Source organism: Branchiostoma lanceolatum, chromosome 2 (genome assembly GCF_035083965.1).
Source record: "Branchiostoma lanceolatum isolate klBraLanc5 chromosome 2, klBraLanc5.hap2, whole genome shotgun sequence".
NCBI classification, from domain to species: Eukaryota; Metazoa; Chordata; class Leptocardii; order Amphioxiformes; family Branchiostomatidae; genus Branchiostoma; species Branchiostoma lanceolatum.
The window spans coordinates 38,019,369-38,037,176 of NC_089723.1; the positions used below are offsets into that span (position 1 = coordinate 38,019,369).

At 42.5% G+C, this 17,808-nt stretch overlaps 3 protein-coding genes across 5 annotated transcripts in view; 2 read left to right on the top strand and 1 right to left on the bottom strand.

Moving 5' to 3' along the window:
• LOC136428964 (collagen and calcium-binding EGF domain-containing protein 1-like) overlaps positions 1–1,147 on the top strand; it is a 62,114-nt gene extending 60,967 nt beyond the window's left edge. The window contains exon 10 of the mRNA XM_066418811.1: positions 145–1,147. Coding sequence (XP_066274908.1) covers positions 145–417 — 273 coding nt within the window. The 3' untranslated portion in view covers positions 418–1,147. The remainder of the gene's footprint in view (positions 1–144) is intronic.
• Positions 1,148–1,373: 226 nt separating this feature from the next.
• LOC136428965 (protein FAM32A-like) lies at positions 1,374–3,503 on the bottom strand. The gene is made up of 2 exons (XM_066418812.1): positions 3,303–3,503; positions 1,374–2,630 (listed from the first exon to the last, which is right to left on the bottom strand). The coding sequence occupies exons 1-2, from the start codon at positions 3,468–3,470 to the stop codon at positions 2,454–2,456; spliced, it is 345 nt and encodes a 114-aa protein (XP_066274909.1). The 5' UTR covers positions 3,471–3,503; the 3' UTR covers positions 1,374–2,453.
• A 1,246-nt stretch (positions 3,504–4,749) lies between these two features.
• LOC136428966 (coiled-coil domain-containing protein 171-like) overlaps positions 4,750–17,808 on the top strand; it is a 29,110-nt gene continuing 16,051 nt past the window's right edge. For 2 of the 3 annotated variants that reach the window (XM_066418813.1, XM_066418814.1), the window contains exons 1-15: positions 4,750–4,948; positions 5,894–6,038; positions 6,696–6,857; positions 7,398–7,499; positions 7,877–8,051; positions 8,483–8,595; positions 8,949–9,037; positions 9,797–9,837; positions 11,510–11,604; positions 12,422–12,514; positions 13,417–13,511; positions 14,023–14,088; positions 15,329–15,467; positions 16,476–16,694; positions 17,237–17,326. In XM_066418813.1, coding sequence (XP_066274910.1) covers positions 5,916–6,038; positions 6,696–6,857; positions 7,398–7,499; positions 7,877–8,051; positions 8,483–8,595; positions 8,949–9,037; positions 9,797–9,837; positions 11,510–11,604; positions 12,422–12,514; positions 13,417–13,511; positions 14,023–14,088; positions 15,329–15,467; positions 16,476–16,694; positions 17,237–17,326 — 1,602 coding nt within the window. In that variant the 5' untranslated portion in view covers positions 4,750–4,948; positions 5,894–5,915. The remainder of the gene's footprint in view (positions 4,949–5,893; positions 6,039–6,695; positions 6,858–7,397; positions 7,500–7,876; positions 8,052–8,482; positions 8,596–8,948; positions 9,038–9,796; positions 9,838–11,509; positions 11,605–12,421; positions 12,515–13,416; positions 13,512–14,022; positions 14,089–15,328; positions 15,468–16,475; positions 16,695–17,236; positions 17,327–17,808) is intronic. The other variant, XM_066418815.1, reaches the window with a different exon arrangement.

A 17,808-nucleotide genomic window follows, 5' to 3' on the forward strand; every position in this document is an offset into this window, starting at 1 on the left:
CTTGAGAAGACGAAGGTCAAGGTTGATTTTGGGCCCTCTGGTATGTGCCCTTGGTACTGCAGCAGAACTTCCGGTTTTTGTATCTTTTGTCCTATATGTGCTGTGGTCTGGTATATATGATTCGCCTCTCCTTTATTTTCCCAGGGTTCTCCGGGTTCTTTTGAGTTCCTGCAGCTGATGTTCTCGGACCTGCGCAGAGAGGTGGTGGAGCTCCAGCGCGCGGTGTTCGGCGCCGAGCGCGCGCACGTGCACGTTCCCATGACAACGTCGGTGGGCACGGATGCGCCGGCGGAGTCTGGGTCCGAGGAGACGGACGGAGAACGGGACAGCTCGGACACGGGGCAGAACCACGTGGACTTCATGGACCACGGGTCGGGGGAGGAGGGACGGGACAGCTCGGAACACGACGCAGACTAAATGTTGTTTAACCTGGAACTTATGCTTAGCCTAATGCTAGGGTCACATTTCAAATCCGGGGCCCGGCCGGGCAGTCTTTGGGAACGAAAAGTATGATATAAAAGACAACAAAAACACAAAACGTACCCAAAATTATTTAAGAGCATAGCTTGTGCAAATGTATTGACATACACTTTGATTTTTCGTTTCCGCAAACAGTCCGGCCGGGTCCCGGTTAGGAAATGTGACCCTAGCATTAGGTCACAATTGGAAAAGGGGCCCTGCCGGGTAGCCTGGGTGCCCTCCGATTTAACACTACCGGGGCTCCTAGTCCTACACTCACTACTCTGAAAAAATCGTCTGGGATCGCTTGACCCGATTATTTTCAGGGTAGCGAGTGTAGGAGCCCCGGTAGTAATCGGATGGCTTCCAGGCTACGGGAAGTTCGCGGGCTGTTTTTTTGCACTTTCGGGCGTTGGGTACCCTGAAGCAACCGGGCTATTTTGGGGCACGGCCGGGCCCTATTAGTTTTTAACATGGAGTTAAAATCAACGCGGGACCCGGTAACGAATAGGCGCCGTGAGCTAATCGTGAGAACACTGGGGAGGTAACCTTCCGGTAGTCTCTACCAGACTAACCGCGTCGGAAATAGAGAGAACATTTGCCGACTCCCTTCATACAATTGACTCTATTTGGCCAATTTCTACTATTTTCCCAGCGACCCGCGGAGACTGGTAGAGGCTACCCTTCCGGTATTGTAGGCTTTACAGTTTACATACAATACAGGTTCAAACAAAATGTATTGAGTTTGTGACATAGGCAACAAGACACTATTGTTCTCCTGAGAACAGCTATGTGAGTGGTTCTGTTACTTCACTTAAGATGTGTAAGAAAGAAGATACGTAGAGGTGACAATAGGATGAGGTAATGTTTGTCCTCATGTACCCTTTTATCTAAAAAAAACATGAGTTGAAACGTCAGGACAGTCATAGTTTTATTGACAAAGTTAGTGATTTGGGGGCAAAGACAAGGGAAAAAGCTGGCACAACAGAATATTCCGTGTTACATGAGATGTTATGGGAACGCTTCTGGAAGATGTTATAAAAGTTTGTCTACATAACAGAGCCAACATTAACTTAATATACAGAAACACCAGTTACTTAGCCATTGTTATAAATGCCTCCAAGTCAATCATAAATACATCTGCACTGTTCTATTAACTATACTGAACACTTATGAATGATTTACATGTAGTAGTAAGGACTAGTAGTACAAGTAGATATACATTAAGTGGTGGTATTGTTGTTCCTAGTTGCAGTCCTTTAATAATAATGCTAAGACATAGAGATGCTGGTACACATAGTTGTGCTACACAAAGGTAAAAAAGGTCATCCCTCAGTCTGAGGTTACCTGCTTAAACAAATGTAGACATGTAAATAAAAGTGGGAACCATGAAAACATTCAAGTCTGTATAAACACTTCTGTGTGTGTTTTAAGCACACCACTAAATCTGCAAACACTGACTAGCTAAGATCCTCCATAGAAGGACTACATATTTGGGTAAGATCTAAGTGTGCATTTTCTATTGTCACTATATGACATTCTTATTTATACAATGCAAGTAGATAGAAAAGCCACAGCTGTGTTTTTCACCTCCATGGCCCATTGGCCAACTTAACTATCACAGTGGTGGACCCACAGGCAGCCCTAATGGACAAGACGTGTGATTATTCTGTTCTAAAAGTAAAGCCTTCTATCCACACTTGAGTAAACATCTACTTGATCCCTTTTTGAAAATCGGTAACATTAGGTGCGAGCGGGGGAAATCCCATGGATAATTCCACTGTGACGCCAGGGTTCTTCCTGCCCATACGTCTTTCCAGTTGACATACGAAGGGATTTTCAGTTCTAGTCGCTTCTAGTCTAGTTTTTCTCGCTTTTTTTAAAAGAACATCGCCTGCAATGATTTAAGATTTGTTGGACAGTTAAAGAAGACTTTAAAATGTGTAGTTATGACTGGAAAGTTGTTTCCACACTGGCAGCACTTGAGCAAACATCTACTTGGTCCAGCTGACTTTGGGGATGTCGTAATGTTCGGTGAGTCTGTCCAGGTGTGCGTTGAACGACTCGACGCGCTGCTTGTGGGTCAACGCCGCCTTGTTCAGGACGCGTTCCATCTGTCGTCTCTCCTGGACCTGCGCAAACTTCCGCTGGGCCGGCGTCCGCATGTCCGGCTGAGGAGAAATGGAGATCATGAGTTTTTAAAAAAGATGCACAAAAAGTAACAGTCGATGAAGGATAGACATCCAGGTAATAAGATACACAAGGTAAGAGTTACTCGAGTAACTGGATAGATCTTGGAAACAGTCAGACGTTTCATTAAGAATCCACTACATTTCCTCAGTGATTGGAGGAGATTTCTGCTTCACCAGGTTTTTAGCAAAACCTATGAAAAAAATTTCAAAATGTATAAACGCAACAGTTGTTTCTGACTGATCTTTTACTTTTCTCTATTCTATTCTGTTCTAAATATTCTGTGGTAAATAATCTATTCTATGTGTTCATATTCTATTCTAAATAAGCCCACTTGTAGATTCAAGTATGCATGCGCAGTGTCAAAGGTGAAGGCCTCTGAGACGTGAACGAAACCGTCTGGGCATTGTTATGCAAATCGAGACAATGGTCGAAACCAGAACTGTTACAAGCCACTAAGGGGCCTTCACCTTTGACACTGGACATGCGTACTTGAATCTATAAGTGGGCTTATTGGGATCAACCCTGTGCCTTGGTGAATCCAGATACGGAAGCCTGGTATGAACTCAAAACCTTCATTTTCTTCCTACACTGGAATTAAATCCCGGCAAACATTTCTACATTTTACAGTATCCTAACACAAAGAAACCAACCTTTTTGCTCCTCTCCACTCCCTCCTCACTTGTGGCTTCCTTGCTGGTGATCTGTTCCAACATCCGTCTCTTCTCCTTCTTCTTCTTCTTTTTTTTCTTGATCCCCCCGTTGTCAGGTCCCTTCAGCTTCAGGCTGCCCTTCTGGACTGTATCGTAAGCCGACGACATGGTCCTTCTGGAATGGGATAAAAGCAGGTAAGTCAAAAGATCAGGGTTCTCACCAGAATTTTGTCACAGCATAGGGGTCAGGTACAGAAGGCCAACTTTGTGTGGCACAAGTCACTCGCAGAGTGCCAAAGACATGACCACAGTAGGGAGGCAGGCAATCTTCCCCCACAAAACCAATGAATTTAAACACTATTTCCTGCATTTTGAGGGATAGATTTTATAAAGTACAGTTTTCCCTCGGTCGCAGCCTCATTCTAAAGCCAAATATTAGCATTTTATAAATGATATAAGTAGATGTAGTATGAAATTAGTCTAGTACTGTAAATCTTGAAATGTTCATGGTGGTTTTATGTTTGCAGTTTTCGCCGCGACCGTTTCACTGCAAACTTAAAACCACTGTGAACATTTTTGTCCAATATTGTAGCAGTATCATCGTATGTGAATATAGTGCCGTAGCAAAGTTAAACTTAAAACCACCGCGAACACTCCATTTTTGCGTTAGCGCTAAATTTAAACCACACGGACTAATTAAATGCATTTACAGTATCCACTGCAAATTCATGACACCGCGACTATGCATAAGCAGTATTTCCAATCTATACAGAGTTATTTTAACCGTGAACTTAAAATCATCACAAAAACCACCTCGGCCCTTTATTCTATTTGATTGCAATATTCAGTAAGTTGTATTTTAAAACCTTGCATCTCAATAGCCAATCATTGGTTAGGATTCATCATTTTATCATAGGATATTGTAGCCGCGGCGACTCTGGTGCCGTGGGAAGACGTATTTTCTTGTATATTATATAAATTCTTCCTATACAATAAAATACATCTTCCCACCAGAGCCGCCGCGACTAGAAGCGACCGAGAAATCGTCCAGTACTGTACTAAAGCTAGATAGGCTGGCAGCATAATTTTCAGGATGTTTCCCAAAGTCGAATCCCCCTCCCCACTTTTCCCGTTGCGTCATTAAAAAAAAGTCTCTTTGTCAGATAAACCAGCTATCCGAGGCCTCTTTGGACTCTCCGACAAATTAAAGACGTTTTCAAGAGGAAAATTTGCCAAAAAGTAGTACTAAAGCACTTAAAATGGGAAGAATAGAGATACAACTTACCTCACAACTCTCACAACAACCTTTCTGTACCGGAAATGGAAACTACAGACAGCATAATATATCCCACAATGCACCTCGCTACGTGTCGACGACTAATACATTGTCAGTGCTGATTGGTCAGTTTGGAAAGCCCGCCCTACAGTTCAACCAATGACAGATCACTTGACAAATTTCTGGCCGGGAGTTTCAAAATGGCGTGCCAAGCAACCGTTGGGAATTATTTTTCTGTCGTCTAAATTTCTCTTTTGTGGTCAGACAAAGGTCACGTTAATCCACAGGATAAATCGGAACGTTTCTGCGTTTATTCTGGATCACGGAAACCATCTCCGCATATCCTCGGCTTTGTGCTGTCTTCGGTCAGGTGAGAATTACTGTCTGCTCACACAGCCCCCCTCCCACTTTTCTGTCAAAGTTCCTTGTAAACATCCGGGTAGAGAGGGTCCCAGAAATATGGAGCAGAGAATAATTGTGATTTTACTGAGGGGGATCGAGTTACGTGTGTGATATCAGTATTAGTCAGTTGCATCATGTTTTGTAAACGAGTAACATGAAACATCAACAGCGACAACAACAACCACTACAGTGGATAATTGACCAAAAAAGAAAAAGTTATACCAAGGATGTGATGTTGTTGTTGTATTTTTTATTAATTTCTTTATTATATAACCAAGGAGCTTTGTTAATACAACTTATGTATGATATTGTTTTCTTCATCGTTTCACCTTTTCACCGTACACCTTCGGGATTGTATTGTGATATAGACCTAAAGTATACAATAATATTTCAAAGAATTAAAGTGTTCATTCAAGTACTGTTTGTATGTGACCATTCGTAAATGAGCTAAGCTACTGTGCGAGACTGTTGACACCAATTTAATCCTTTATTTTGGTCGGTTATATGACCGCCTTGCTTCATTTTACAACACTCTTTAGCCAACAGCTAATCTTCCAGGCTTCGGAAAAAAACATGCTAGTACATGTACAATTAGACAGACACATACACATGTCACTAAACATGCAACTACTTACATATGTACAATTCATCTCTCTGTGCTGCAAGAACAACTTTGTCTCAAACTCAAAGAAAGTTTTAACCATTTGCTTCCCCAATACTATTTAAGAGCTGCTATATGTAGTCTGGAATGCAGTCTTGTTCAGATTGTTGTTAGCTTTAGTCTGGTAGCGACCGTTGTTAGCCTGGTAGCAACCATTAGAAGCAGACCAAAGCTAACAAGACTGGATTCCAGGCTAGTGAATAGGTATGATGTTCATCTGAAGACGTGGAATAATCACAGAATTTTACACAGTTTACCAGGAGGGTAAGTCGGGATGTCGACACGAGGCTCACCCCGCCCGCCCAGCGCCACCGGGGGCAGCCTCGGCTCCGGAGCGCGGTCTCCTGTCACCACACAGGCAAGCATTGGTGGAGGGGAGTCCCTGGGCTTGGGACAGGTACTAACATAACACACAACTCCTAGTTACAGGATACTATCAACAGTGGACTGACATGGCACACTACTACCACGGCACTATCAGTATTACTCACTAACTCTGCACTTACACGATGCGGTCAGCACTTACTCACCAACTGCTGCTAGTATATGCCACTCCGTTGGTCAGTGTTGACCATGGTAAAATCCTAATAGTATCCCTGTCCATAGCTAGCCTGAGTACCAGCCTTTTTAGCTTCAGTATGCTGCCCAAGCTCCGCTACGGCAGCGCAGCTTGGGTAGCGTACGGAAGCTAAAAAGGCTGGTACTCAGGCTAGTCCATAGCAGCTAGTGTACATTTCTAACAAGGCACTGTCTCTCACTAACTAGTGTTGGCAGATATAGACGTGACACAGTACATGCACTAACACGGAACTAACATGACACTAACACGGCACTAACACGGCACTACCGCGGCACTAACATGGCACTACTAGTACCACAGTCACTTTCTCTGCAGCATCTGCTGTGTGCAGGTAATACAAATAGCACATGCCATGGCACTGATGCTTGCTAACTGCACATATGTCTGGAGATATCACATGTGAACTTTCTCCCTCTTAGTATTTTCTAGATGTTTCAAAGAGTTAACCTTCGCCAATCCATTTTGTTTTACCAGAGACAGAGAGGCGAGGTGAGTCCCCGAGGTAGCCTGCATCGCGGCCCTGCAGTTATGTCCGAATCCGCCAGGCGGACGTCGTCTCCGGGAATGGGGATGGACGACATGGCACACCTGCAGGAACAGCTGCGCCAGCTGCGGGCAGAGATCTCGCAGCTGCAGGTGAAAAACTCTTTCATATACATTTTTGTATACATGTCCATATCTATATAATATATATATATATAGAATACAACACGGTGTATTCCGTATCGCCCGAGGTACCGGCCCGACGGCTGATGATACAGGCGACGGTGATACGGAAAATTATCATACGATGCGGAACAACCGCTTTCGTGGCCCAGGTATGACATAAACATAATATATGGAACAGTTTGCCTGATAGCATTCAATTTGCCAGTTAGTCTAAGTTTTAGTCTAAGAGATTCCCATTTATATAAATCAGGCGATTTGATTAGATGTAGAATATAAGTGCTAGCTGTAACGACTTTTATGTAGTAAATGTACATGTATGTCTTATGTAGAGTAGTAGAGTAGAAACCTTTATTTTGCTTGGATGCCTGTACAACTATATACACGGCCGATCTTCCTAGAGGTTGCTTGTTGTATGTTTAACATCTATGTCCAGGGAGATTAGCTACTCACAAATCTTGTACTTAATAAAGCTAATGGACTAAATAAGTATCCAACTATCCAATGCAGGAGGAGAACAGGAACGAGTCAGACACCGTTGCGCAGCTGAGGAAGAGGATCAACATTTTAGAGAGGGAGAAGCTGGAGACGGCCAGCAGGTACAATGAAGAGGTGAGACTCAAGAGAAAGGAAATGCTCAACACTCACCACTTATGAGAAAGAGTTAAAGTTAAAAGTTAAAATCCTCCCACACCGTTATTGATGTATAGGGCAGTGCCCATCCCCGTTTCATAGCCCTGGGGCCACACTGCGGTGCGATCACTGCAGCAGGGGGCTAGTCCACTGGTAGTGAAGTGTGTTTAACTTCCATACTGTTTCAGAAGTATGTACCATTTTTATAAAGTCTTTGGTATAACTCAATGCGCCTCTTGTCCAGAAGTGTCCTAGCCCGGAGCTTGAACCCGGGTGTTGTTTTGTTCCCCAGACGACCAGTCTGTAACCCTAACTACAGGACTATCTAATAGTATCATGCTACCTTTGTTCCCCAGACGACCAGTCTGCAGAGCCAGGTGGCGCGACTGCGAGCACAGCTGGAGAAGGGCGAGGCTGTCCGACAGAACCTGGAGTACGAACTCACCCTGGCGAGGAAAAACATCAGCCAGGAGAAGAGACAAGCGGAGGACAAGGAAGATCAGATACTCCGCAACAACGACGATCTCAGGGGTAAGGAGATACTGTAGATCTCGAAATGTTCACAATGGTTTCATTTTCGCAGTGACCTCTCCACTGCAAGTTGATGACACAATGAATATGCATTTCTAATGTATTGGTATTACTACATTACTTGACAGAATTGTTTTAACTGCAAACTTAAACTGCCACAGAAGCCTAGAAAAATAAATGAATTAATAGCGCTCATCTTCTTGGTAGTCCTTCATAGCTGAAGATGACAATAAGCACTCATAATTTAACTACAAGAAAACAACAGATAACTTGTCATATTATCACAGTGATGTCGCAGTTTCTTCGATTATTTAGCAAGCAAAACTTTTACTACTGTACTACAGTTTGAATTGTTTCACCCACATACTAAGTACTTAAACAAGTTGCAAAAATAAATGGATTTACAACAGTATCTTTTTTCTACCTTCCAGCCCAAGTATCGGAGCTGAGCAGACAGGTGGATGACCTGGACAGTGGTCTGAAGATCGCCCGGATCCAGGCCACAGAACAGGAGACTCAGCACAGGCTGCTCATGGAGGAAAAGGTTTGTTCAGACCTTTTTAGTGCCTAGTGGCACATAGGGCAGCAAGTTTCCTTGCTGTTTCAAGTCAATTAAGGTATATCTCTACAGGGAGGGGTTGCTAGCCTTTCCCCTTAAACGTGCTTGAGACACCTCCTCGAACACAGGACTTCCATTTTACATCCCTTCTGAGGGATGTTCATTGTGCTTGTCAAAAAGAGCTAGGGAAATCTTCTTGGTACAATGAACCGTGCATAGCATCTGTCTTCTCTGTCTAGACCAATGGAAAGGTAGCTGTTCAGTGAGCTAAACTGGTTTGAGATCACTTCAACATGTATTTATATTGATACTGAATGATGGATGTATGTTGACCCCAGGACAAGGTGATAGCGCACTGTCATGCGGAACAGGACGTGGTGACAGCAGAGAGGGACAAGCTGGACAGCATGCTGGAGGAACAGCACAAGTAAGAGCTGTTCCACTCATAACAAAATACTGAACAGCACAAGTAAGAGCTGTTCCACTCATAACAAAATACTGAACAGCACAAGTAAGAGCTGTTTCTCTCATAACAAAGTACTTAACAGCACAAGTAAGAGCTGTTCTGCTCATAACAAATACTGAACAGCACAAGTAAGAGCTGTTCCACTCATAACAAAATACTGAACAGCACAAGTAAGAGCTGTTTCTCTCATAACAAAGTACTTAACAGCACAAGTAAGAGCTGTTCTGCTCATAACAAAGTACTTAACAGCACAAGTAAGAGCTGTTCTGCTCATAACAAATACTGAACAGCACAAGTAAGAGCTGTTCCACTCATAACAAAATACTGAACAGCACAAGTAAGAGCTGTTCCACTCATAACAAATTACTGAACAGCACAAGTAAGAGCTGTTCCACTCATAACAAAATACTAAACAGCACAAGTAAGAGCTGTTCCACTCATAACAAAATACTAAACAGCACAAGTAAGAGCTGTTCCACTCATAACAAATTACTGAACAGCACAAGTAAGAGCTGTTCCACTCATAACAAAATACTGAACAGCACAAGTAATAGCTGTTCCACTCATAACAAAATACTGAACAGCTCAAGTAAGAGCTGTTTCTCTCATAACAAAATACTGAACAGCACAAGTTAGAGCAGTTCTACCCTGCATATTCATGACACCAAATATAGAGTATAGTGCTTGACTCTAGTACTTATCAAACTTTGTATGTTACAGCATAAACTCCGACCTCCAGGACAGAATAAAGGAACTTGAAGGTAAGACTCACTGTCAATGCTTGATTAGTACAAACATAATGGTGCAGTTTACACGATTAATCAAGGGTTAATGACCCACCCAAGGTTTTGCTCGCTCGGTGGTTTATTCATGGGTGTTAGGCAGGGCTGCAATTTAAGCCCTACACTTTTTAACTTATTCATCAACGATTTAGTGCAGGAGTTAGACCATATAGAATGTTCACCACCCACTTTACATAACCTATTGGTATCTTGTTTGCTATATGCTGACGATGTCGTTTTATTTTCTGAATCCGATAAGGGATTACAGTGTGCCCTAGACAGACTAAATACGTTTTGTTCTAAATGGAAGCTGCAAGTTAACCTAAAGAAAACTAAAGTTATCATCTTCAACAAATCCGGTCGATCCTTCCCAAAACTAACTTTCTTGTTCGGACAGGACAAAATAGACATTGTTTCCTCATACTGCTACTTAGGCATTACAGTAACATCTTCAGGCAGCTTCTCTTTAGCCAAAAAACAACTGTCAAACAAAGCCCGTAAAGCCATATACAGCTTCAAATGTCTAACTCGCTCATCAGTTTCGCCCGATAGTTTACTGAGGATATTTGACTCATGTGTCAAACCCATTCTATTATATGGATGTGAAATTTGGGGTACTGAGAGACTGAACGACACGTCACCGATTGAAATTACACATAACCGTTTTTGCAAAAACATTCTTGGTGTTTCCAGGAACAGTAGTAATATAGCAAGTAGATCCGAATTAGGTAGACTCCCTCTGGACATTGACATTTCTGTCCGTCTCATTAAGTACTGGTTACGCTTGACGCAATTGGACATCGCTACGCACCCATTGCAGAGAGACGCACTCCTATTTCAGCATAGCTCTGTTGCACATACTAATAGCCGTAGAAAAACATTGTTACAGCGAGTTAAAGAAATCCTTGATTGTAGCGGTTACTCATATCTCTTATACTCTGATAGTTCACTCTGTGACCCCAAATATGTATGTACTCTGATAAGGAACAGAATTTCTGATATGTATATCCAGACATTCCTTCATAATCTAAGTGCCGATACAGGTAAACTGAGATTTTATAAAACTTGTAAATCTGTATACACTAGAGAGAGGTACCTAGAACTTGCTGATTTTGAGTCGCGCTCGGCCATCAGCAAATTAAGAATTAGTGCTCACTCCCTAGAAGTAGAGAGAGGACGATATAAGAGTTTACCAGTGTGCCAAAGAATTTGTAAATACTGTACGTCCAAGGCGGTGGAAGACGAAACACATTTTATTTCCAAGTGTATATTTAACAGTGACGAAAGAACCGAATTATTTAAACAAGTTATCACGAAATATCCCTACTTTTGCACATTCACGGATGAACAAAAAGCTACCTTTCTCTTGAAATCACAGAACCCACAAATACTAGAAAAAGTGGGACTTTTCGTCTTCCACTGCTTCCAAAAAAGAAGTCAAACCCAGCTAATTTAGATATAGCCAACAATTGTATATAGTACCAGTAACCTATTGTTACAGCAAAGTCAGACACAGTTTACTGACGCTTGTATGTTTTTCCTATGTTTTATCATGTATTTGCAATTAGCCCACGGGCATGAACTTGCAATAAACTTCTTATTCATGGGCTAATTAACAGCTAACTGTTTTCATGTTGTGTGTTATGTGTAGCGGAGAGAAGCAGTCAGGCCGACACCATCCGGCGGCAGATCACAGACCTGGACTATGGCTCGGAGAGGGAGGGCAGGGCAAAGAAGGAGATCGAAGTATGATTCATTATTGTCAATTTCCAAAAGGGAAAAACAGTTTCTGAAAAATAAGATAAAGATATCCTAAAAGACTAGACTTAATGAGTGATACAGTCAAACCTGCCCAAGAAGACCACTCAGGGGACTGATAAAATCTGGTCTAGGTGGACGTGTGCTTTGATACTTATGTCAATGGGGAAAATTATCTAAGGGACCACCGAAAAGTGGTCATATTGGCCAGGTGGTCCTTATGTAGAGGTGGTCACTTGTACATGTCTGACTATAACATTAATTTCATCTTTCTGTGGATAACATTTTTTATCATAAATTGAAGATATTCTAAGATAACTTTTAAATCAATTAGTGTCTCTGCACATTGTAAGTGCCTGTTGAATTAACAGATTCAAACCACCAAAAAACAATCAAGCAAACAAACAAAAAACAATCATTGACAAACAATCTCTGCTGAAAATATCTTCAATGTTCCACATTGTAAGTGCCTGTTGAATAAACAGATTCAAACCACCAAAAAACAATCAAGCAAACAAACAAAAAACAATCATTGACAAACAATCTCTGCTGAAAATATCTTCAATGTTCCACAATACAATGTAACCGTGCAATTAATTTCATCACTGAAACAAACAAATGAACACACTTTCACTCCTTGTTTGAGTGTCTGTTCATTAAATAAATTTGTTTGTTTCGGTGATAAGATTAATTGCACGGTTTTGGGGAACAAAATTGGATATATTATCAGCAGAGTTTGAAAACAGTTGAGGTCCCTGTACGTTGTACAGTAAGTGTAAGTAAATGTACCTGTTGTCTCCCCCAGGCTCTGCAGCAGAGAATAAAGCAGTTAGAGGAGAACATCGAGGCAGAAAGAGCAGCGCACCTGGAGTCCAAGTTCAACTCTGAGATAGTGCAGGTAACGCCGACTCAATGATGAATCCCTTGATTTTTAACTGTCATTCTGTTTGACATTACTCAGGACTGGTGGTAAGCCAAAAATAGTTATTCAAGCTTATTTTTGGCTTATCTTACTACCTGGATGTCTAACCTTCATCAACGTACGCAGGAGGTATTTGAAAAAGAGTAACCTTTCAATATGCCATTTGCAAAATGTTGTACTCTCAAACATTCAGTCATGGATTGATGGAAGTACATTATAAGGCAAATACATCAAGCTTTCATGTATGACCCACATCTAGCAATATAGTCTTCATGTGTGCAACTGGTACTTGACATGTAGTATGTATGTATATAAAGAATAAAAGGAATGATTGATTAAGCACAACAGAGTTACTGTAAATTCAGAAATGTTGGCGGTGCTTTTATGATCTCGGTTTTCACGGAGATGGTTTCACCGCAAACTCAAAACCACTGCCAACATTTTTATCCAATACTGTAGCAGTATGTGACTATAGCGTTGCCGCAAACTTAAAACCACCGTGAACACTCCATTTTCACCTTAGTGCAAAATAAAAACCATGCGAACTTAAATGCATTTACAGTAGTAAAAAGTATAAAAATGTAGCTGAAGTCTTGTTGTGACTGAGTGCCATCTGTGATATTCTTTCCTAATCTGCCTTTTTGACTGAGAAAGGTTAATCCTGTTTTGTTGTTTGTACAGTTTATTTTTTGTTTATGTTTGTTTATTTATTTCCCACTTAAAAATATACATACATAAGAAAGAAGTACAAAGATAATAAAACAGTGCAGGGCAGGCCAAAAAGCTTCTGCTTTCAAAAAGTTTCTAATGACATGTTTTTAAACAGTAGCTCTTAGATTATCGTAGCCAGCTTCAACTTCTTCCTGTCCTCCCTGCAGTTACGTGTGCGTGACCTAGAGGGCGCTCTTGAGGTGGAGAAGTCAGCTCACTCGGACGCCAGCATGAATCTGGAGATGATCACCAGACAACTCAGGTGAGACAGTGATGTTCTATTTTCTGTCATACTTGGGCTGGGATAATGTTTCATACTGGTGTTCTGGACCAGGTAGTATCAACAGTGTCACACGGGCTTCCACAAAACAATTCTAATATGCCTTTCATGTACCATTGACGTTAGATCGAACGCAAGAGATCAGACGTTAGAATTGATGTTGAGGACTCCATATGTTCTCAACTTCTGGCCCATTTCGCATCAAAATGTGTATCTTCTCGGCCTGGTATTATTTATGGTATTTGTCTATCAAGATTCTCCACACACATGTGAATGTAGTGAGAGAACAGGTACATGTATAACATACATAGAATACCACAGTGTGTATTCCGCATCACTCTCAGTCCAAGCCCTCCTGGGATCCAACCTATGGTAGGGATGGCAGCTCAGGGCATATGTGTGCTATTTTATTCTCCAAGGATCTTTCCATCCTTAGTTCAGGTAAACGTATGCCTCTGTCAATCATTGAATGCCATTTCTTTCTGTTCTGCAGGGAGGTTGAGGCAGCATTTGAAGAGGAAAGGACGGCATGTAACAAATACAAAGAACAGCTGGAAAGGTGAGTGTTGTCTGTAACTGTGCAATGTGCCTTGTATTGTGTAATTACAGATCCAGTATATACAAGAAGGCTGGTGAGAGAGGCCCTTAAAAGACAAACACAACTGCCCATGCATGCCCGTGTATTACTATTAGTTAAAATATGCATACAAGTTGGCATTTCATCAGCAAGGTCTTCAGTAAATTTTGTAATGTTTGCGGCAGTTTTTGCAGAGACCTCTCCACCGCAAAGTCACGACAGTGTGAATATGCTTTTCTATCGTGTTAGTACTGTACTGTACTAACCGAAGCTAGGTACTTATTATCACCTGACTCTAGTGAGGAAATAGGTGTAAAGTAACTTTCTCAAGGGCACAAAACTGGGACTTACCGAGGATTAAAACCCAGAACCTTTTAGATTCTCTGATTCTTTTCAACTCCCCAAACCACAAGCCCACCTTGTTGTTCACTGTGTGTAGGACAGACCAACAGCACACAGCAGTAAAACACTGCAAAAACGTCCTTTCCCTTTCTATTGTGAAATTGAAGGAGTCCTAAAGTCCAGAGGGGGGAGTTATTATACAATAGATGATAATTTTAGGAAGTAAAAATGAAGACTTTTTACAGTATACGATAAAGTACCCACTAGTCCAATGCGCATCAAAAAGCATTCAGTACTCACCAAATTCCCCAGGTGACCCTCTATTTTCTGATTAATCAAATTAAAAACCCTCAGCCTATGGCTTGTTACAATGTGCCTGATAAGGCCTGACAAAAGTTAGATTACAAAAAGGATGTCAAGGTGGTTAAGAAAAAGTCGTCTTGCTTTGTGTTCTTATATATCTTATTAACAATTGGCCTTCTTATTGTGCTTAACCACCCTCATCTACGCCGAAAATATCCACGTTTAAAGATGTATATTTACGCATAGGGAATACATGGGTAGGGTCTGCACGGGTTTAGTGAGTATCATATTGTTTTAAAAAACACACCATGTGTAATTCACCATAAGCAAAATTCTGTAAAAAGTCGACTGATTACGTATTCATTGATCTAGTGGAAAATTACACCGCCTTCTGAAGTTTAGGACTCCTTTAAGACACTGCAAAAACAAATCTACAGTATATGACAGTGAGAGTGAGTGAGTGAGTGAGATTGAGTGAGTGAGTGAGTGAGTGAGTGAGTGAGTGAGTGAGTGAGTGAGTGAGTGAGTGACAGACAAAGCTATAGGTGTTGATATGTCTGTTGTTCTGTGTCTGTAGGTCTGACAAGCAGTACACATCAGTACAGCAGCAGCTGAGCTCTGAGCTGGAGGAGAAGAAAACTGCCATCAACGGGATGTCCAAACAGCTGGGGCTGCACCAGGCCAACTTTGACGAGCTCAAGGAGGAACTGGCCAGGGTTAGTGTGTGTGTGTATGTGCGTGTGTGCGCGTGTGCGCGTGTGTGTGTGTGTGTGTGCGTGTGTGGTGAGGGTGCGTTGTACGTCAGCGGCATGTCCAAACAACTGGGGCTGCACCAGGCCAACTTTGATGAGCTCAAGGAGGAACTGGCCAGGGCTAGTGTAGTGTGTGTGAGTGTGTGTGTGTGTGTGAGTGTGTGTGTGTGTGTGTGCATGTGTGCGCGTGGGTGGTGAGGGTGCGTTGTACGTCAGCGGCATGTCCAAACAACTGGGGCTGCACCAGGCCAACTTTGACGAACTCAAGGAGGAACTGGCCAGGGTTAGTTTAGTGTGTGTGAGTGTGTGTGTGTGTGTGTGTGTGTGTGTGTGTGTGTGCATGTGTGCGCGTGGGTGGTGAGGGTGCGTTGTACGTCAGCGGCATGTCCAAACAACTGGGGCTGCACCAGGCCAACTTTGACGAGCTCAAGGAGGAACTGGCCAGGGTACGTGTTGTGTGCGTGTGTTTGTGTGTGTGAGTGTGTGTGTATGTATGTGTGTTTGTGTGCATGTGTGCGCGTGTGTGCGTGTGTGGTGAGGGTGCGTTGTACGTCAGCGGGATGTCCAAACAACTGGGGCTGCACCAGGCCAACTTTGACAAGCTCAAGGAGGAACTGGCCAGGGTCAGTGTTGCGTGTGTGTGTGTGTGTGTGTGTGTGAGTGTGTGCGCATGTCTGTTTACATGTGTGTGTGACTAGGGTAAAATGCTTGAATGAGCATAGAATTTCAACCTTTTCCCTGCTGCCTTACCCCATAACCAATACCTAAATAGCTACTTCAGTGTGCTAAAGGTTATCCATAAAGAATTGTCTTGTGGCAAGCAGGGGAATTTTCCCAGTACAATAAACCTGTTTATATTGTACACAGTGTCTTCTCTGTCATGACCAGTGGAAGATTAGCTCTTCAGTGGTCAGTGAGCTAAGCTGGTTTAAGATCACTAATTTGGATTCACTTTTTCACTTTCTCCACCAGGCGAGGAAGCGCCAGGTGTACCTTGAGGAGACGTACGGAGGCTGCATGAGGGAGCTCGAGCTGCTGATGGACAACTTCCGCCCCGACCAGTCGGCCCAGCCCAAGAGGAAATCGTCAGGGAAACAGAAGGGGAAGCCGACGTCCCCGTCCGTCGTCCTGGAGACGCTGAGACACGCCCTCATCAACTACCAGAACAAACTGGATGCAGCACATGATGAGGTGAAGGGTCCCAGTATTACTATTAGGGGTGATTAGAAGTACAGTCAAACCTGCCTTATGTTACGGTCACATTTGCGCCGGTGCCCATAGGGGATGTAGTCCCGGCCTGGCCCCAAAGCCACAAATTTGTCCTTGTGGACTGCCGGTTACAAGTGGGGTACCTCCCGTTGCTCGCACGATTAGTTCACGTCGTCAATTTGTCACCGGGTCCCGTGTTGATTTTATCTCTGTGTTAAAAACTTCCAGGGCCCCAAAGTAACCCGGTGGCCACTGGGCCACGTACATTTAGGGGTAAGGCTTCTGTCTGTAATGACAGCAAAATACTTTGGCCCCAACCCAAGTACAAATGCAGTTCTGTCTTTGTCTTGTAGCTCTGTCGTTTGCAAAGCGTTCATTCAAATGATTGAAAAGCTATGTTTAGACCACAATTGTATTTTTATCATTAGTGCTGAAAACATTGGAAAGAATGCTATCGTAACCAAGTAATTTGCAGCATATTTGAAAGTCATTTGAAGATTTGAAAATTTTGTTGTTGTTTCCAGCTGGACAAACTGAGGAAGAGTTATGAGAAGGTGTCAACAGAGAGTGAGTCGTACAAGGATACAGTGTGGTCCAGGAGCAAGGCACTGGAGGTAGGGCACTCTCACAAGCACATGCAGTTTACTTGTTGTCTTGCAGAGGATAGCAACAGTTTGTGCTTTGATCAAATTCATATTATGTGTTGTAAGAAAGAGGTATGTCAAAAGCAGAAATACTGTAAATTAGTTCAATTTCTTTGGGAGGTAATTTTGCGGTAGAAAGGGAAGGAGGTTTCAAGTTCGTAGTTGGAACAAAACTGTAGTACAGTAGTTAAGTAAGGGAAACGCTTGTGTTGTCATGACTTTGTGGTGGAGAGGTTACAAGAGATACAAGATACAAGATGTCTTTTATTGGTTTGTCGCAGTTGCAAAAACATTGAATTAAAAGCCGATGTACAGTACAAACAAGTTACGCTAAAAACGTAAAAGATAAGACCACTGTGAACATTTCAGCATTTACAGTCTTTATATTTGTCAAGGTTATCCATATTGCTACATTGAATTCCCTTCAGGAAACCCAGGCAATGACAAAAAAA